Genomic DNA, 21252 nt, shown 5'->3' on the forward strand with positions numbered 1-21252 from the left:
CGTTATTTGCAGGCATGATTATTTATTCTTTGCACGCACTGGGTTCACCTAAATGAATGTAGTCTAGACACACGCGCACGCACACACACAGCTTACTTTCCCATTTCTATCTCACACACAGCACAGGGAGAAGAAGGGAGAGAGGCGGATTCTGCACGCTGCTGTGCCAATGCGCAAACACATCACGCCGTGGGATAGGTCTCCCCAAATTGAGGCTGTGCTTGAGACGATCATGCGATTGAATGATGAGCGCGTCATGCTTGTCTTTCTGTTCTGCGCGATCGGTGACTCCGAGCTCCGCAATCCCCTGGGACACTGTTCCGCCCTCGATAGCTCTGCGATCGGCGTCTCGCCATTGCTCACAACGAATGGCTGCCTGTAGCAAGAGCGTGCGGGGAGAGGGCTATCGAATCCTCCATTGAAACGCTTTGCATCAGTTTCCCAGCTAGGGGGTGAGTATCTGCTAGAGAATGAGGATGTCTGTTGGGGTCGTACGAGGATGCAGGGGCGGTGGGCGATGACGCCGGTGCTAGACCGGTGTCCCTAGTTGGCACCGCGGTTTGGGACAGATATCAGATGGGTTCGGAATGTTTCGTGGGGGTAAACTATTGTTTTGGGAAAGGTGTGCGATGGGGGATGGGTTGGTAAGAGGATGGCACCATCACAAACTTTAAACACCTCATCGGCTTGCGACTTCCGAGCCCCACATGCCTTTGTGGCTACTTTGTCCTCGGCATATGAACGAAAACTTTTTACAGTGCACGATCAAATATTTTTATGTACCGTCAATTGTAAGAATTTACGTGAGCTAAACGATTAAAATAATTGTAAGTTTCAGACAAATATTTTGGCCATCTATCACATTGGTGAGAAGTTTAAATAGAGGTCTTGTCTACCGACTTGGAACCCCCCTGTTCTGTGCCGCACTGGTTCCGTCTGGCTCGCCCTCAGCTGCTGCGTGTCCTGAGATGACCTGTTGATGTCGGTAAAATGGAGTATAGCAGTGGGAGTCATTTCCCCATCCCAAAAATATTTAAATAAATACGATTTGGAATCGATAGCTGACACCGTGGGACAACTGTCAACCTCATCGATACAGTTTGTGACAATCGGTTGTTTTTATTTCGTGGGTAATCGCGGAAGCAGCGGATACTGTGCGGTTGTCTGAGTGCATGAGGTGGATGGTGCGCTGGGGCGAACCCAAAATATTTTAGCAGTGCTATGTTAGCTTGCTAGTTTAGCTAGCTTAGCTAGTCCTGACAGGCACCAGATTCACAGGCCTGCGGATGGGATGCGTATATTGCAATGAAAGACGGGACTAAAAGCGAAAGATGTGGACCTTTTCAAACTGATTAAAGTTCGTTATTATATCCGTATACTTTTTTGACAGCTGGCAAACGCCGTGGCGCTCCTGGATCGCGTGTTGCTGCATTCACTGCCATTCTCTGTCGCCCCCCGGCCCGTGCCAGTGGAGCACTCCGAGCGGGCAGACTGGCACACGGCGCGGCGGTCACCTCCGCACAGAGACAGCTATCGCCGCGGTTTGATCTTGCATCCTGGTCAAAACGCAACTCACGGGAGATACAATTTGTAGCTAGTATCAGCTAGCTATCACTTAAGAGGTTTGTTTTGAACTGTTTAATTTAATTGGTATTTAATGAATGTGGTTCGGGAACAGTTTTCGATGTTATCAATTTGAGCATGCCTATATCAATTTGCATGCTACTCGAATTCATTGAAACGATGAACAATGTATTTCAATGATGGTCAGTAGCCCAAGAAGAAAAGTAAACATTGAATTGATAGTTGCATTGTGTGTAGGCAACATTTATAGCAGGCAAGCTATGTCCTTACAGTAGACATGGGTTTTGAAACCAGGAAATGCCTATAAAATAGTTGTGCCAGCACCTTATTTTGTTTACCCTTATTTTACCAGGTAAATTTACTGAACACGTTCTAATTTAAAGCAACGACCTGGATATTGTTGAAGGGGAGAGGAGGGGGGATGAATGTGCCAATTGAAAGCTGGTGATGATTAGGACCAGTTTGGAAATGTATCCAGGACACCGGGGTTAACATTACACCCATACTCTTACAATAAGTACCATGGGATCTTTAGTGACCACAGAGAGTCAGGACACCTGCTTAACGTCCTATCTGAAAAATGTCACCCTACACAGGGCAATGTCCCCATTCACTGCCCTGGGGCATTGGGATCTCCTTCGACCAGAGGCAGTAGTGCCCCCTACTCCCATCCAGGGACAGACCAGGACCTTGCTTTGCCTCAGAGGCAAGCCAACAGTGGGATGCAGGGTGGTATGCTGCTGGCCACCACCCATGTAACCCTCTCTAATAATCTATAAGGCAATCTAAATTAATTTAGCAGTTGGTGTTTTCAGACTATAGTCTAGGAGTGTGGATAAACTGGAAAATATTTTTACTTTCTATAAGATCACAAATATGTTGGTCCTTGGTCCATCACAACATCACATAAGCTGTGTCTGCATTTTAAATGCTGGCAAAACATTCTTGAGGCTCCTGTGAAAAGACTGGCTCTTATGTTGACACTGTGTGACCTAGTTTTGTGACTGACTCCACTACCCGGTATGAGATGTGAGGCAGTGGGTGAACTGAACTTCTCCTCTGCCCTCTAACCTGGCTGCTGTGCCTGACATGACCCCTTTGCTGGGGACAGCCCTTGTTCAGGCCCCTCTCCTACCCTCCTTGGTCGCTCTCTCAATGCAAACTCCGCAAACACACCCAGGCTTTATTCTATTCTGTGTGTGTGTCCTGCCAAACTGTAAACAGGCAGTATTGTTTAGTGTGTGTGTGTGAATGTGTGTGTGTTTGTTTGCGTTGGTGTGTGTGTGTGCGCATCTGTGTTTTTGCGAGAGTGCATGAGAGAGAGGGATGGAGACAAAGACAGTGTTTATTTTACCAGTGTGGCTGGCTGGATCCCAAAACAAGGCTTATATGTTGGGCTGCTTACTTCACCTTTAATATGTTAGTCAGACTTCTTGTGAATCTAGTGTTTCACTAGGTGAGAAGATTCTAACTGTCTGTCTGTTAATGCTGCCACATAGTATCCACCCCGTCAATGGCAGCTTTTGTGTGTGTGTAGTCTATAAGCGGTTGGCTGCGTGTGACTGCGTGTGTAGGTGCATAGATGCATGCTAGAACATGCATGTGTAATGGATGCAATAATAGCCTATACTAGAGGTCGACCGATTATGAGTTTCCAACGCCGATACCGATTATTGGAGGACCAAAAAAAGCCGATACCGATTACTCGGCCGATTTTATTATTATTATTTTTTTCTTATTTTTATTTTATTTGTAATAATGACAATTACAACAATACTGAATGAACACTTATTTTAACTTAATATAATACATGAATAAAACCAATTTAGCCTCAAATAAATAATGAAACATGTTCAATTTGGTTTAAATAATGCAAAAACAAAGTGTTGGAGAAGAAAGTAAAAGTGCAATATGTGCCATGTAAGAAAGCTAACGTTTAAGTTCCTTGCTCAGAACATGAGAACATATGAAAGCTGGTGGTTCCTTTTAACATGAGTCTTCAATATTCCCAGGTAAGAAGTTTTAGGTTGTAGTTATTATAGGAATTATAGGACTATTTCTCTCTATACGATTTGTATTTCATATACCTTTGACTGTTGGATGTTCTTATAGGCACTTTAGTATTGCCAGTGTAACAGTATAGCTTCCATCCCTCTCCTCGCCGCTACCTGGGCTCGAACCAGGAACACAACGACAACAGCCACCCTCGAAGCAGCGTTACCCATGCAGAGCAAGGGGAACAACTACTCCAAGTCTCAGAGCGAGTGACGTTTGAAACGCTATTAGCGCGCACCCCGGTAACTAGCTAGCCATTTCACATTGGTTACACCAGCCTAATCTCGGGAGTTGATAGGCTTGAATTCATAAACAGCAGAGCTTCTGGCAAAACGCAGGAAAGTGCTGTTTGAATGAATGCTTACGGGCATGCTGGTGCCCACCATCGCTCAGTCAGACTGCTCTATCAAATCATAGACTTAATTATAACATAATAACACACAGAAATACGAGCCTTAGGTCATTAATATGGTAGAATCCGGAAACTATCATCTCAAAAACAAAACATTTATTCTTTCAGTGAAATACGGAACCGTTCTGTATTTTATCTAACGGGTGGCATCCCTAAGTCTAAATATTCCTGTTACATTGCACAACCTTCAATGTTATGTCATAATTACGTAAAATTCTGGCAAATTAGTTCGCAACGAGCCAGGCGGCCCAAACTTTTGCATATACCCTGACTCTGCGCGCAATGAACACAAGAGAAGTGACACAATTTCACCTGGTTAATATTGCCTGCTAACCTGGATTTCTTTTAGCTAAATTTGCAGGTGTAAAAATATTTACTTCTGTATTGATTTTAAGAAAGGCATTGATGTTTATGGTTAGGTACACGTTGGAGCAACGACAGTCCAACGATTATATGCAACGCAGGACATGCTAGATAAACTAGTAATATCATCAACCATGTGTAGTTATAACTAGTGATTATGATTGTTTTTTATAAGATAAGTTTAATGCTAGCTAGCAACTTACCTTGGCTTCTTACTGCATTCGCGTAACAGTGATTATGAGGCAGGTGGTTAGAGCATTGGACTAGTTAACCGTAAGGTTGCAAGATTGAATCCCTGAGCTGACAAGGTAAAAATCTGTCGTTCTGCAACTGAACAAGGCAGTTAACCCACTGTTCCTAGGCGTCATTGAAAGTAAGAATGTGTTCTTAACTGACTTGCCTAGTTAAATAAAGGTGTAATTTTTTTTTTTTTTTTTACAGATTTCTGATTGTTATGAAAACTTGAAATCGGCCCTAATTAATCAGCCATTCCGATTAATCGGTCGACCTATAGCATCAGTTAGCGAATCAGATGCTTTTATGAAAAGTGACTAGTTGACAGTGCCACATTCAGTATGGGTGGCCCGCTGCCCGTGCAGGAATCAACCCCCCAACAACGCTGGTGAAGCCAGCACCATGCAGTGGAACCGCTATATGTGACAGTGCTTACAAGCTGATAGCTGGAATTCTGTTTTGGGTACTGATTCATAGATAATAACACGTTGATGTGATAGTACTGCTTCTCTGTTGTCTGTGCTGTTTATGGTTGTTATGGGGTTAGCTGAGGTGGATGTCTGTGCTGTTTATGGTTGTTATGGGGTTAGCTGAGGTGGATGTCTGTGCTGTTTATGGTTGTTATGGGGTTAGCTGAGGTGGATGTCTGTGCTGTTTATGGTTGTTATGGGGTTAGCTGAGGTGGATGTCTGTGCTGTTTATGGTTGTTATGGGGTTAGCTGAGGTGGATGTCTGTGCTGTTTATGGTTGTTATGGGGTTAGCTGAGGTGGATGTCTGTGCTGTTTATGGTTGTTATGGGGTTAGCTGAGGTGGATGTCTGTGCTGTTTATGGTTGTTATGGGGTTAGCTGAGGTGGATGTCTGTGCGGTTTTATGGTTGTTATGGGGTTAGCTGAGGTGGATGTCTGTGCTGTTTATGGTTGTTATGGGGTTAGCTGAGGTGGATGTCTGTGCTGTTTATGGTTGTTATGGGGTTAGCTGAGGTGGATGTCTGTGCGGTTTTATGGTTGTTATGGGGTTAGCTGAGGTGGATGTCTGTGCGGTTTTATGGTTGTTATGGGGTTAGCTGAGGTGGATGTCTGTGCTGTTTATGGTTGTTATGGGGTTAGCTGAGGTGGATGTCTGTGCTGTTTATGGTTGTAATGGGGTTAGCTGAGGTGGATGTCTGTGCTGTTTATGGTTGTTATGGGGTTAGCTGAGGTGGATGTCTGTGCTGTTTTATGGTTGTTATGGGGTTAGCTGAGGTGGATGTCTGTGCTGTTTATGGTTGTTATGGGGCTAATTAGCTGAGGTGGATGTCTGTGCTGTTTATGGTTGTTATGGGGTTAGCTGAGGTGGATGTCTGTGCTGTTTATGGTTGTTATGGGGCTTAGCTGAGGTGGATGTCTGTGCTGTTTATGGTTGTTATGGGGTTAGCTGAGGTTGATATCTGTGCTGTTTTATGGTTGTTATGGGGTTAGCTGAGGTGGATGTCTGTGCTGTTTATGGTTGTTATGGGGTTAGCTGAGGTGGATGTCTGTGCTGTTTATGGTTGTTATGGGGTTAGCTGAGGTGGATGTCTGTGCTGTTTATGGTTGTTATGGGGTTAGCTGAGGTTGATATCTGTGCTGTTTTATGGTTGTTATGGGGTTAGCTGAGGTGGATGTCTGTGCTGTTTATGGTTGTTATGGGGTTAGCTGAGGTGGATGTCTGTGCTGTTTATGGTTGTTATGGGGTTAGCTGAGGTGGATGTCTGTGCTGTTTATGGTTGTTATAGGGTTAGCTGAGGTGGATGTCTGTGCTGTTTATGGTTGTTATGGGGTTAGCTGAGGTGGATGTCTGTGCTGTTTATGGTTGTTATGGGGTTAGCTGAGGTGGATGTCTGTGCTGTTTATGGTTGTTATGGGGTTAGCTGAGGTGGATGTCTGTGCTGTTTATGGTTGTTATGGGGTTAGCTGAGGTGGATGTCTGTGCTGTTTTATGGTTGTTATGGGGTTAGATGAGGTGGATGTCTGTGCTGTTTATGGTTGTTATGGGGTTAGCTGAGGTGGATGTCTGTGCTGTTTATGGTTGTTATGGCGTTTGCTGAGGTGGATGTCTGTGCTGTTTATGGTTGTTATGGGGTTAGATGAGGTGGATGTCTGTGCTGTTTATGGTTGTTATGGGGTTAGCTGAGGTGGATGTCTGTGCTGTTTATGGTTGTTATGGGGTTAGCTGAGGTTGATATCTGTGCTGTTTTATGGTTGTTATGGGGTTAGCTGAGGTGGATGTCTGTGCTGTTTATGGTTGTTATGGGGTTAGCTGAGGTGGATGTCTGTGCTGTTTATGGTTGTTATGGGGTTAGCTGAGGTGGATGTCTGTGCTGTTTATGGTTGTAATGGGGTTAGCTGAGGTGGATGTCTGTGCTGTTTATGGTTGTTATGGGATTAGCTGAGGTGGATGTCTGTGCTGTTTATGGTTGTTATGGGGCTAGCTGAGGTGGATGTCTGTGCTGTTTATGGTTGTTATGGGGTTAGCTGAGGTGGATGTCTGTGCTGTTTATGGTTGTTATGGGGTTAGCTGAGGTGGATGTCTGTGCTGTTTATGGTTGTTATAGGGTTAGCTGAGGTGGATGTCTGTGCTGTTTTATGGTTGTTATGGGGTTAGCTGAGGTGGATGTCTGTGCTGTTTATGGTTGTTATAGGGTTAGCTGAGGTGGATGTCTGTGCTGTTTATGGTTGTTATGGGGTTAGCTGAGGTGGATGTCTGTGCTGTTTATGGTTGTTATGGGGCTAGCTGAGGTGGATGTCTGTGCTGTTTATGGTTGTTATGGGGTTAGCTGAGGTGGATGTCTGTGCTGTTTATGGTTGTTATGGGGTTAGCTGAGGTGGATGTCTGTGCTGTTTATGGTTGTTATAGGGTTAGCTGAGGTGGATGTCTGTGCTGTTTTATGGTTGTTATGGGGTTAGCTGAGGTGGATGTCTGTGCTGTTTATGGTTGTTATAGGGTTAGCTGAGGTGGATGTCTGTGCTGTTTATGGTTGTTATGGGGTTAGCTGAGGTGGATGTCTGTGCTGTTTATGGTTGTTATGGGGTTAGCTGAGGTTGATATCTGTGCTGTTTTATGGTTGTTATGGGGTTAGCTGAGGTGGATGTCTGTGCTGTTTATGGTTGTTATGGGGTTAGCTGAGGTTGATGTCTGTGCTGTTTATGGTTGTAATGGGGTTAGCTGAGGTGGATGTCTGTGCTGTTTATGGTTGTTATGGGGTTAGCTGAGGTGGATGTCTGTGCTGTTTATGGTTGTTATGGGGTTAGCTGAGGTGGATGTCTGTGCTGAGCTTCAGAGATAGTGGGAGGGGAGAGGAGGCGCTTACACTGAACCTTTTAAGGGTGCATCTTAATAGTCCAGAGTGGCTCATTGTCTTTGTCTCTTCCTCTTCATCCACAAACGCTATTCTATATGATGTTGTCGAGAGGAATGACAGACCTTTCATTTCTGTTGACTTTTGAGCATCGGCCTATCAAATATTAGAGGACTGCACGTTTAGGTTGTATGTTTGAGAGAATAGGTTATGGGCAATTCAAACCCACACTGTAGTACTATAGGAGTAGGATATTTACACAGATGGAAACACACATTTTACAATCAAATAACATCTGAGTTGGTTTGAGACAGTTTTAGGCCTATATAAATAGCAGATAGAAGTGATATGCTTTCACTTTTCAGAATAAGGTGTGTGTGTGTGTGTGGGGGGGGCATTGACATTTGCTACATATGGATAAGTAGGCTTTTTCAAATAGTATTTTAAGGGTCTCCTTTCTGCTCAAAACACACTGTAAAATGGTTTACTTTGTCTGTATGACAAATGAAAGCGTTAGGTTCACTTCAGTTGCTTCCAAATGGGTATCATCACTAAACATGTTTAGTCCATTGGAGGGTGCTGTCCGCTAGTGTTCAGGTCAGAGTTGAGCTGATAGGATTTCAAAGATTTTACTGAGTTACAGTTTATATAAGGAAATCAGTCAATTGAAATAAATAAATTAGGCCCTATTCTAGTGATTTCACATGACTGGGCAGGGGTGCAACCATGGGTGGGCCTTGGAGGGCATTGGCCCACCCACTGGGGAGCCAGGCCCAGCCAATCAGTTTTTCCCCACAAAATGGCTTTATTAGACACCTCAGTTTCATCAGCTGTCCGGGTGGCTGGTCTCGGACAATCCCGCAGGTAAAGAAACCAGATGTGGAGGTCTTGGGCTGGCGTGGTTACACGTGGTCTGTGGTTGTAAGGCTGGTTGGACGTACTGCTAAATTCTCTGAATTCTCATTTCTCTACCATACCGCTTATGGTAGAGAAATTAACAATTATCTGGCAACATCTCTGGTGGACATTCCTGCATTCAACATGCCAATTGCCCACTCCATCCAAACTTGAGACATCTGTGGCATTGTGTTATGTGACAAAACAGCACATTTTAAATGGCCTTTTATTGTCCCCAGTATAAGGTGCAACTGTGTAATGGTCATGCTGTTAAATCAGCTTCTTGATATGCCACACCTGTCAGGTGAATGGATTATCTTGGCAAAGGAGAAATGCTCACTAAAAGAGACATACAAAAAGTATGCACAACATTTGAGAGAAATAAGCTTTTTGTAAGTATGGAACATTCCTGGGATTTTTTTGTTTCAGCTCATGAAATATGGGACCAACACTTTACATATTTTTGTTCAATGTAGTTACCAATGGTGTTGGAATCCATGATATAGGTTAAGTACAGGGCATTACTGTTTGTTGCTTCATTAGGTTGGGGACAAACGGGTCAGCCTCATGCAGAAGATTGGTAACTGATTGAATTGGCTCTTTTAAAATATGTTGCTGATATCTCTCCCTCCAGACCCTGTGGTGGTGTGCGTAGCGCACCATGGCCCAGACCCTTCAGATGGCGATTCCTAACTTTGGCAACAACGTCCTGGAGTGTCTGAACGAGCAGCGTCTCCAGGGGCTCTACTGTGATGTCTCCGTGGTCGTCAAGGGACACGCCTTCAAGGTGGGATATTACTGTGTGAATTGCGTAGATTGTGTACTATAATGTACATTTAGTGTTCTGATGTGCAAGACCAATTATTTATCTATCAGTCTATCCCGGCGGTAACAGCTTGATTTTTATGAGTTTATTATCCCGTTGCCCTTCATAACTTGCCATTATTGGTCAACATTTTTTTATGTTAGAAAAATAACAGAAAATCTAATCACTGAATCAGAATCTGAGTGATCAGAATCATGACATTTTGCACCTCCCAAAAGATCAACCACACAGTTTTAAAATAAATGTATCATTCAAACAAAGGAAACATTCCTTATATTACTCATAACTCTATAGAATCTTCTTACTCCTCCCTCCTCCTCCAGGCTCACCGTGCCGTGCTTGCGGCTAGCAGCTCTTACTTCCGGGACCTGTTCAGCACTGGGGGAGGCAGCGGCTCCAAGACCCCCACAGTGGTGGAGCTCCCCCCGGCCGTCCAGCCCCAAAGCTTCCAGCAGATCCTGGCCTTCTGCTACACAGGCCGCCTCAGCATGACAGTGGGAGACCAGTTCCTCCTCATGTACACCGCAGGCTTCCTGCAGATCCAGCAGATCATGGAGAAGGGCACAGAGTTCTTCCTCAAGGTAATAATACATGGGTTTTATATAGCCTTTTTAACAACCCAAGCATGTTTAAAGGAAAACTCCACCCAAAAACAATATTTTGGTATTTGTTTCATTAGTCCATTGTTGATATAGTCCAAAAATGTTTTGCATGTCAGCAATCAAGTTTTCAAGATATATAACTTTCAAAATACAGACTTTATGATGCATTTTGCATCATGTTATTTTTATTTACCTTTATTTAACTAGGCAAGTCAGTTAAGAGCACATTCTTATTTACAATGACGGCCTAGGAACAGTGGGTTAACTGCCTTGTTCAGGGGTAGAACGACAGATTTTTACCTTGTCAGCTCGAGGATTCGAACTTGCAACCTCTCGGTTACTAGCCCAACGCTCTAACCACTAGGCTACCCTGCCGATACCGGCTGCAAAACATTTGACCAAAGTATTGTTTTTGGGTGGAGTTTTCCTTTAAGGTTGAGGTGGATAGAAGGCCTCCTTCAAAGGGGAGGCTTGTCCTGCAACACAATCACACACAGTGACCACAGGTTGTGTCGTTATGCGGTGCTCTTTATTCAGAGGTCTTAGAATAATACACACATACATTCCAAGGTTTCTGTTAGCCTGTAACAGCTTGCTTTTGTCCGTAAAAAAAAAAAAAAAAATGCAGATAAATAACATTTGTGTCAGCCAACTGCTAGGGAGAAGAGAAAATCCCATTGTGAAGTAATGCTTTTTAGCCTATTTATTGATGGAAATACCGGTCAATGGAAATACATTTGACTGGTCATGCTTATTGGTCTATTGGGTAATCTGCATAATTTAGTAGAAGTAAATTGGTACGTGTGTACAGTATATTTGTATGTACAGTACCTTAAAATACGAGGTCAAATTATTATGTCGGAGCTCTGGAAAGAGTTGGATTTCCGAGTTGGATGACTGTTCAAAACTTTTTCCCCAGTCAGAGCTTGTTTTTTCCCCAGTTCCCAGTTGCTTTGAACGCTGCATCTGCATCAAACGGCAACAGAAGACAGGCTTCATCAGTGCGTCACACACCACTTTGCAATGAGCTGGAGGCAGTATGCATTTTGAAAACATATTCTTAATTGTTTGAAACCTTAACGTTTTAATACACATTGAGGCATGTCTTACGTTGCTTCAAAGTAGCCTATTAGATCTCCTCTCGTTCTAAATTTATAACTGATATTTTCATCTGTTACATGAAACCGCTCGCATGTGTAGTGCCCTTTTGATTAGAGGTCAACCGATTATGATTTTTCAACGACGATACCGATTATTGGAGGACCAAAAAAAGCCGTTACCGATTAATCGGACGATTTTTATTTTTATTTATTTGTAATAATGACAATTACAACAATACTGAATGAACACTTATTTTAACTTAATATAATACATCAATAAAGCCAATTTAGCCTCAAATAAATAATGAAACATGTTCAATTTGGTTTAAATATTGCAAAAACAAAGTGTTGGAGAAGAAAGTAAAAGTGCAATATGTGCCATGTAAGAAAGCTAACGTTTAAGTTCCTTGCTCAGAACATGAGAACAAATGAAAGCTGGTGGTTCCTTTTAACATGAGTCTTCAATATTCCCAGGTAAGAAGTTTTAGGTTGTAGTTATTATAGGAATTATAGGACTATTTCTCTCTATACCATTTGTATTTCATTAACCTTTGACTATTGGATGTTCTTATAGGCACTTTAGTATTGCCAGTGTAACAGTATAGCTTCCATCCCTCTCCTCGCTCCTACCTGGGCTCGAACCAGGAACACAACGACAACAGCCACCCTCGAAGCAGCGTTACCCATGCAGAGCAAGGGGGAACAACTACTAGAAGGCTCAGAGCGAGTGACGTTTGAAACGCTATTAGCGCGCACCCCGCTAACTAGCTAGCTATTTCACATTGGTTACACCAGCCTAATCTCGGGAGTTGATAGGCTTGAAGCACAGCGAAGAGCTTCTGGCAAAACGCAGGAAAGTGCTGTTTGAATGAATGCTTACGAGCCTGCTGCTGCCTACCACCGCTCAGTCAGACTGCTCTATCAAATCATAGACTTAGTTATAACATAATAACACACAGAAATACGAGCCTTAGGTCATTAATATGGTCGAATCCGGAAACTATCATCTCAAAAACAAAACATTTATTCTTTCAGTGAAATACGGAACCGTTCCGTATTTATCTAACGGGTGGCATCCCTAAGTCTAAATATTGCTGTTACATTGCACAACCTTCAATGTTATGCCATAATTACGTAAAATTCTGGCAAATTAGGCGGCCCAAACTGTTGCAAATACACTGACTCTGCGTGCAATGAACACAAGAGAGGTGACACAATTTCACCTGGTTAATATTGCCTGCTAACCTGGATTTCTTTTAGCTAAATATGCAGGTTTAAAAATGTATACTTCTGTGTATTGATTTTAAGAAGGGCATTGATGTTTATGGTTAGGTACACATTGGAGCAACGATACGCACCGCATCGATTATATGCAACGCAGGACACGCTAGATAAACTAGTAATATCATCAACCATGTGTAGTTAACTAGTGATTATGATTGATTGATTGTTTTTTATAAGATAAGTTTAATGCTAGCTAGCAACTTACCTTGGCTTCTACTGCATTCACTCTATCGGCCCACAACTGTCCCAGAGTCTGTTTGGAATAGTCTATTTATTCTCAACAAGCTGACCAATAGAATAGGCAGCCTAAACTATAGTAGATTGACATAGGCTAGTGATTTTGCTGTGGGTTACTCATCTTGTTGGCTGAGGAAAAGTAAATGTGTTTGAAGTGCACATCAGAAGGACCGCACATCGTTGCATCCTCGACTTGCATGTTCTGTTAATATGAATGACCATATTCTAAATGGGATTGCTGTCATTCTGAGCACCGTGGATGGACACCCTAATCACGCTATGCACCAAATGCAAATGTGTCCGGTAAATTTCTCAAATGTCCGGTAAATTAAAATGTTGCTGATCAAGTGTCCGGCACCACATGTTCAGAAACTCTGATACATTTTGCAGAATTCTACCAGGCGTTTCCAGAGCGACAGTACACTCAACTGAGATGTGTAAACAACCACTTATCACAATCATTGCAAGTATTTGCATATACAGTATATTTATATTTCCATAATAAACTATTGATAAATGTATTCTCTCCATATTCCTCCTCCAGGTTTCCTCGCCCAGCTGTGACTCCCAGGGCCTGCAGGCCGAGGAGGCTCCGACCTCCGAACCCCAGAGCCCCGTCACTCAAACCGTTGCCGCGGGGACTGGCAGTCGCCCCGCCTCCTGCCTTACCCCCCTCCCCCTCGTGTCGCGGGTGAAGACAGAGCAGCAGGGCAACCAATCAGAAGCCTCGCCCTATTCAGTGGTGTGCACCCCTGTGGCCAAGCGCTTGTGGGAGGGCAGCAGCAGCCGAGACGGGGGTGGAGGGGGCTCAGGTGGAGGTGGGTCCAGGAAGGCCGCCCGCTTTTCCCAGGAGTCCGTGCGAGGGAGTGCCATCCAGAGCGGGGCGGGGATAGGATCAGGGGTCGGGGGTCACGGCAGCGGGTCCAACGGGAGTGTGGTCTCCATGGGCAACGTGGCATCGGAGGGCGCCAGCCCGGGCACGATGAGCGCCTACACCAGTGACTCGCCTATCAGTTACCATGACGAGGAGGAAGAGGAGGAGGTGACGGAGGAGCAGACGGAGGAGCAGTACAGGCAGATCTGTAACATGTATACCATGTACAGCATGCTCAACGTGGGCGCCGCAGGTACCGACGTGTGTGTGTGTGTGTGTGTGTGTGTGTGTGTGTGTGTGTGTATATATAAAGGTCAGATCTAACACATGTCTTTCTCCTTCTGGTAGCTGGTGAGCGTGTGGAGGCCCTGCCAGACCACTCAGAGACCCGGGGTCGTATGCGGGGTCGCCAGGACCTGTCGTCTCTCCCCGCTGAGCTCATCACACAGATAGGCAACCGCTGCCACCCCAAACTATACGAGGAGGGGGACCCCGCAGAGAAACTTGAGCTTGTCTCAGGTCAGTGTGTGTGGATCCATTCTGTCATTTCAGAACTGGAGTAGGAGAACGGTCAGAGAAGGGTCTAGGGACCGAAGTGAAATGTGGCCTTGTTAAAGATGTGCTATCTTAATTTGAACAGCAGGAAACTAATCCTGCAGCAACAGGAAATGTGAATTATTATGAGGATTATAATGAATGGACATGTTGTAGGGGTTGATAGATTTTTCGTTAAGGCGAATCAAGTCTGAAATGTTAAAATGGAAGCCTTTTTTAACCTTGAATACACTAGTTTGCATTTTCTCTGCAACAACAGAGTGTTCAACTGAAGATAGTACACAACTTATACCCTGAGTGTACAAAACATTAAGAACACCTGCTCTTTCCATGACAGGCTGACCAGGTGAATCCAGGTGAAAGCTATGATCTCTTATTGATGTCACTTGTTAAATCCACTTCAATCAGTGTAGATGAAGGGGTGGATACGGGTTAAACAAGTATTTTTAAGCCTTGAGACATAGATTGTGTGCCATTCAGAGCGTGAATGGGCAAGACAAAATATTTAAGTGCCTTTGAACAGGGTATGGTAGTAGGTGCCAGGCGCACTGGTTTGTGTCAAGAACTGCAACGCTGCTGGGTTTTTCATGCTCAACAGTTTCCTGTCTCTATCGAGAATGGTCCACCATCCAACGTGAGTCAACTGTGAGAAGCATTGGAGTCAACATGGGCCACCATACCTGTGGAACACTTTTGACCTCTTGTAGAGTCCATACCCCGACTAATTGAGGCTGTTCTGAGGGCAAAAGGGGGGTTGCAACTCCATATTCAGAAGGTGTTCATAATGTTTGGTACTCTTAGTGTATACTATACACACACTGTATAGTCTACTGTAGTAGTTGTCCTTACATGACTAGTGAAATGGGACGTGGCCTGGTTCTGCAGTACACTGAGAGTGGTCCTTACATGACTAGTGAAATGGGACGTGGCCTGGTTCTGCAGTACACTGTGAGATAACTGTATATAAGAGATGAGGCATGTGTCAGTGTGGTTAATATTAGCCACGTCAAGGCCTCTCTGGGAGCATGTCTATGTTACGTTCCACTGCCACCTTGTCCTAGAGTGTACTGTCAGTCTACATGTGGACTACAGTCAAGTATTCCCATTTGTTTGGCCTGCTGCTTGTTTGTTTATTATGCCGAGTCAGACCCAGGATGTGTGTGTTTGTGTCTATGTTTCAGTGTGTGTGTTTTTCTTTCATATTGTGTGTGTGTTTTACGGATGGTGTGTATGGGGGTATATCCAGGCTTGTGTGTGTATAAATTCAATAGGGGTAGTGTCTGGAGTAGTCCATCCTAACACTGTTCTGTGTGTGTGTATAAATTCAATAGGGGTGGTGTCTGGAGTAGTCCATCCTAACACTGTTCAGTGTGTGTGTATAAATTCAATAGGGGTGGTGTCTGGAGTAGTCCATCCTAACACTGTTCTGTGTGTGTGTATAAATTCAATAGGGGTGGTGTCTGGAGTAGTCCATCCTAACACTGTTCAGTGTGTGTGTATAAATTCAATAGGGGTGGTGTCTGGAGTAGTCCATCCTAACACTGTTCTGTGTGTGTGTATAAATTCAATAGGGGTGGTGTCTGGAGTAGTCCATCCTAACACTGTTCTGTGTGTGTGTATAAATTCAATAGGGGTGGTGTCTGGAGTAGTCCATCCTAACACTGTTCTGTGTGTGTGTATAAATTCAATAGGGGTGGTGTCTGGAGTAGTCCATCCTAACACTGTTCTGTGTGTGTGTATAAATTCAATAGGGGTGGTGTCTGGAGTAGTCCATCCTAACACTGTTCAGTGTGTGTGTATAAATTCAATAGGGGTGGTGTCTGGAGTAGTCCATCCTAACACTGTTCTGTGTGTGTGTATAAATTCAATAGGGGTGGTGTCTGGAGTAGTCCATCCTAACACTGTTCAGTGTGTGTGTATAAATTCAATAGGGGTGGTGTCTGGAGTAGTCCATCCTAACACTGTTCTGTGTGTTTGTTTTTGTTGATTCTCACTAATGTCTGTGCGTGTGTGTGTCTGCAGGTACATGTGTGTTCATATCTCGAGCCCAGCTGATGAACTGTCATGTGAGTGCAGGGACCAGACACAAGGTGTTGCTCAGGAGGCTGCTGGCTGCCTTCTTCGACAGGTTAGTGTGTCTCTCTCTCTCTCACACATCTGACGTGTCTGTGTGTGTTTATTCGTCTGACGTGTGTGTGTGTTTATACGTCTGACAAGTGTGTGTGTTTATACGTCTGATGTGTATGTTTATACGTGTGTGTGTGTGTGTGTTTATACGTCTGACCTGTCGTGTGTGCCTGCCTGCCAGTGTGTGTGTGTGTGTTAACAGTTGATGGATGTCTGTATGTTTATAAAGGTATCATTATACTCTCTCCCTGTCAGGAATACTCTGGCTAACAGCTGTGGAACAGGAATCCGCTCCTCCACTAACGACCCCAGCCGCAAGCCCCTGGACAACAGAGTCTTGCACGCAGTCAAATGTGAGTGTTTCACTTAAACACAAGTGCCTTTTTGTTAGTACAAATGGACGGCTGATTTATGATTGGACTCATCAATCCTAACTCTCTGGTCTTTTCCTCTTTTCTCTCTTATTCTCTCTATTCCCCTCCTTCCCTCTCTCCCTCATTCCTTCCTCCCCTCTCTCTCTCTCTCTCTCCTCCATCAGTCTACAGCCAGAACTTTGCCACGAGCTTCAAGGAGAGCGAGATGAACGCCATCGCGGCGGACATGTGCACCAACGCCCGCCGCGTCGTCCGCAAGAGCTGGATCCCCAAGCTGAAGCTGCTCATGGCCGAGGGCGACGCGTACTCCGCTTTCCTCCCTGACGCCAAGATGGAGGCTGACGCCCTAGGGGCGGAGCCAGGCTTTGAACCCAACTCCCTGGAGGGCGCCGAGACAGGCGGCTCGTCCGGCGAGTCGCTGCAGGGGGTGGGCAGCGACGGAGGCACTTTGTTTTAGATGGGGAGGTGGAGTACAGAAGTGTTTAGAAGACGATGATGATGAATACCTATATTTCCCTGTACTCCCCTCTTTCTTCTCCTCTGGTGGTGTGGCCCATCCCCCTGACCCTTTGGCCTTTTGATCCTCCGATATGTGACTCTGAAACGTTGCTAGGGGAAACAGGGGTTGTTACCAGGATGTTAACCAGGAAGTTATGCTTTAATTTTGAAAGCGAAAGTCCAAGCAATCGTAACTTCTAATATGGTTTCTGCTGTATATTAGTATGGGGGAAGAGAAAGGGTGATGGGTTTGTGGGGTTGCAGTATTTTTATTTATTTACATTTTTAGTTTTTTTAACCAAATTCCTGCCTCTCCATATCAAAACACATTCCCCTGGTTTTGAATGTAGATGTCAGCAGCATTGCACAATTTCAGTCTGAACGATTGTATCCCAACCTCTTGAGGAAAAACAAACCGACAGAAAGATAACTACTCTATGGATATGAGAGAGACTGTAGTTTCTCTCTAGAATGAGAGAAAAGGGGAGAGAGGGAGCGATAGAAAGACCCCTACCCCACCAGTCCTCCAACCCCACACCCCTCTGTGACCAGAACAAAAGGATTATGCCCTCGGTTTTAATGTACTGTCTCTCTTGTAGCTGTTATGATCACAGCTCCTTTCTCTGTTTGTAACATGGATCCAGAGATGAGGACTACAGGTTGTACCATAATTGTAAAGAAATCCAAGGGGAACAGAAAAAGACGGTCATATTTTTTTGAATATGTATTTATACAACCGTGGGTGTGTACAGAGAGAAAGAGAGGGATTGGTTTTAAATCTCTGTTGTTTTATTGTATTTTGAACAGCTGTTTTTGCAAAGAAAGTCCTGCTCCGAAAAATAAGATTTAAAAGCAAATAAATTAAAGTGCTATTTTTGCATAAAAATATGGTATTGATCAAGTGGTCAGAAAAGTCTTAACGTAGGGCCTTTTGAGTTTTCTGTTTTGACAAACTATTGAACTGAAAAATATCTGTTTTTAAGACAGAACTGGGCACCTTCTACCTGCGGCAATCCAATATAGCGTATCTTATTCTTGTCCTTTTTCTCTATGGAAACTGTCAAGGAAGCCTACCTATGTGGCTGTTGACAACGATGACTGACTATGTTATGCTTGCTAGCGAGCTAGCAACGTTACTATGCTAGCTATACTGCTTACTCGAAAATCACGGCTAAAAATGTAAAAAAATGCACAGCTTGAATCAACTGGTTGACTGCTGCAACTATTGTGCTAGCTAGCTAACCCCTCTGTTGGTTAGTGACGTGCTCCGAAGCAGACTACTGACATCATTACACATCATGAGGTGGTGATTCAAGGACCGGAAAACATTTGGAATAATGGAATGTGCCTTTTTTTAATCGACATGGATATGCAGGGGTGGGTCCTGCTTATGTTGATGTTGGGAGGAGGGAGTAGAATGGGCTTTAAAAGGTGGCAGGTCGTTCAGCTTGAGACAGAGTTGTAACACACACACACACGTGTCCCAAAGAGAGATGGGGTGAGGACAGGGGGATTGGCATTCCGGTGGAGTATGTTGGTATGTTTTAAACAGTCTCATATATGTGCAAGAGCAAGCATTTGTGTTCATTCCTCGAATGTGACTGAAAAGTATATTTGTTCCTGTGCGATTGATGTGTGTGAGTGCGCTTTAGGTGGATGTGCGTGTGTGAGTGAGTGTGCTTTTACGTATGTGTATGTCCTCCACCTGGTAGTGTTTTGGATTGGTTTAAGACTCTCTGCTGGGACACTTGTCTTTGTGAACAATGACCTACACCATCTTCCATACACCTTTGCAATCCAAAAGATGTGAGACACCTTCAGATAGAAAAGTGAGGTATAGAGCGGACACAATTCACTTTTATCCATACGGCTGAGAAGCAGGTCCACTCTATGCATAGTATTTCTGTCCCGATTACTGTTGTTTAACTCTCACGCTCGGTAAATCCAAAATGGACATGTTAAAGGGGAGGTGAAGCACCTTTTTATATGGGGTGAACCCATGTTTCCTGCACCTTTAAGGGGTTTTGATGGGTTGTGTGGAGAATCAACCCAAGGGTCATGCAAAGGCATGGCCTTGTTCAAATATTTTTAAGCTGCATCCTTCCCCCCTTTCCTTGATGTAAGTACTTCAGGGAAGGGACTAAAGGAAGGGTGCATTTAGAGAGTATTGGAACATAGCCTGCGTCTCAGATCTGTGGATGTGGGATGACTCCTGTTGTAAATATTGGGACCGTTGAGCTGATTTTCTTTCTACGCTCGTCTAGCGTTTTCCTATGTAGGGTGATTGTGTAAAAGTGTGGAAGCGATGAAAGAGGACCGTTTTTTATATATGTTTTGTTATTTTTTTTACTTGGTCTCGCGTGTTGTCGAGACGTCATGGAGACTGGTGTGTGTGTGAGCTCCCAGCATGCATTTGGCCTACAGGTCAGAGGAGGATGATGTTTGCTTTGGTCTTAAAGTACTGGCCTAATGTGCTACTGAGTTGGTGTGACTGAAGGGAGGGAGGTGGGGTCATGTTTAGGGAAGAGGTGTCGTGGCTGCAGACTGTCTGTCCATCAGAATGTTGTACAGAAAAAAATATTAATTTTTAAAATGTTTTTTCTTTTTTTTTCTTGTATTGCTTGTTTTATTTTTTCTTTAAAGAAACGTGTACTGTAAAGACCTTAAAGAAATGCTACTAATTGAAGGTGGTGAATGATTTACCAACTTCTTGCTGAAGAAAAAATTGAAAAGGAAAGAAAGATAACTGTACGAGAGCTAGACAGAGCACCGAGAGCTAGACAGAGCACCGAGAGCTAGACAGAGCACCGAGAGCTAGACAGAGCACCGAGAGCTAGACAGAGCACCGAGAGCTAGACAGAGAACTGTATATTTTTTTCATTGTTTGTGATGAGGGTTCCATGAGAGGTTCTTCCAGGGGGGGGTGATGGGAAGACTAGGGCACTGTACTGTCTCTTGTCTATTGGGGGGAATGATTTTTGGGGAGGTGGGTGGGTAGTAGTGGGTGTGTGTGTGGAGCTATAGAGGTCTGAATTACAAACTTTGCACCTGTTATTGAACCTGTACACCAGGCTCTGATTTCACCCTGCTGAACAGATCCCAGGATATTATGGACACTGTCAGATCCACTCTTTGTTCACCACCTGCTGTTCACATGTGGTACTGCAGACCAGTGCACTGCCTAGAGCCACCACCAGATGACAGTATTTCCCCCACAGACCATAGTCAATGACTGAGTTGGTTACTAAGTGATCAAAGTTCAGTTTTGTGTTTTGGAGAGGGTTACTTCTCTCAGCTCTGAAGCACAAGACTAAAGGAACAGAAAGGAATGTTTGTTTGTGTGAGACAGGACAGTTCAAGCTGATTCATCCTACATCCCTACAGGTAGATGTCCCTCCTCCCCCAACACACACATCTCAAGAGGATGGACAAACAAAGGCGTATATAGGCTTGGAGAAGGACCTTTTTTCACATATACATATATAAATATGAATATATGTATAGATATACTGTATATTATACATAGAGGCACTAAAGAAGTTGGATTGTTAGTCGTGCACTCTCAGCATGAGGTATATACCCACAAACCGCTTATTGAAACCAGTGCAGTAGCGTCCCCAATGTCTCTGCCCCTGCTCCTTGCCCTCTGTGACCCTGTAGCGCCAGTGCTCATTCTGTTCTCATTGTTTTCCAAGTGCCAATAACTTTGTGAAACCCCTTAACTGTGACCCAATATTATTCAAGGTAATTGCACATTAACTACTGTAAAGAAAAATCATTAAGATAAATGTCAACATGGATTAAAAAAAACTATCTTAATAAAAGGTTTGTAACAAATGATTTGTGGCCTTGCTCCTTTTTTTCTGAATATTTGTACCACTGACAAGATTGACTTGTAAATTATAGGTTTG

General features: G+C 44.0%; 1 protein-coding gene across 2 annotated transcripts; it reads left to right on the top strand.

Annotated features, from left to right (window-relative positions):
- Positions 1–281: 281 nt before the first annotated feature.
- Positions 282–18229, top strand: LOC120034347 (nucleus accumbens-associated protein 1-like). 2 transcript variants are annotated; one of them, XM_038980868.1, is made up of 8 exons: positions 282–452; positions 9499–9651; positions 10014–10271; positions 13458–14040; positions 14136–14306; positions 16365–16470; positions 16725–16822; positions 17008–18229. In XM_038980868.1, exons 2-8 carry the CDS (start codon positions 9526–9528, stop codon positions 17298–17300), a joined length of 1635 nt encoding a protein of 544 aa, XP_038836796.1. In that variant the 5' UTR covers positions 282–452; positions 9499–9525; the 3' UTR covers positions 17301–18229. The 2 variants fall into 2 exon arrangements, with proteins under 2 accessions (XP_038836796.1, XP_038836797.1); XM_038980869.1 differs by lacking the exon at positions 282–452 and adding an exon at positions 993–1622.
- Positions 18230–21252: the final 3023 nt, after the last annotated feature.

This window comes from Salvelinus namaycush, chromosome 41 (assembly GCF_016432855.1).
Source record: "Salvelinus namaycush isolate Seneca chromosome 41, SaNama_1.0, whole genome shotgun sequence".
NCBI lineage: Eukaryota > Metazoa > Chordata > Actinopteri > Salmoniformes > Salmonidae > Salvelinus > Salvelinus namaycush.

Coding starts and splice junctions, on each gene's coding strand:
- LOC120034347 (XM_038980868.1), top strand. CDS start 9,526: ATGGCCCAGACCCTTCAGATGGCGATTCCTAACTTTGGCAACAACGTC. Junction 14,041..14,135: donor GCTCAACGTGGGCGCCGCAG/GTACCGACGTGT, acceptor TCCTTCTGGTAG/CTGGTGAGCGTGTGGAGGCC. Junction 14,307..16,364: donor GAAACTTGAGCTTGTCTCAG/GTCAGTGTGTGT, acceptor GTGTGTCTGCAG/GTACATGTGTGTTCATATCT.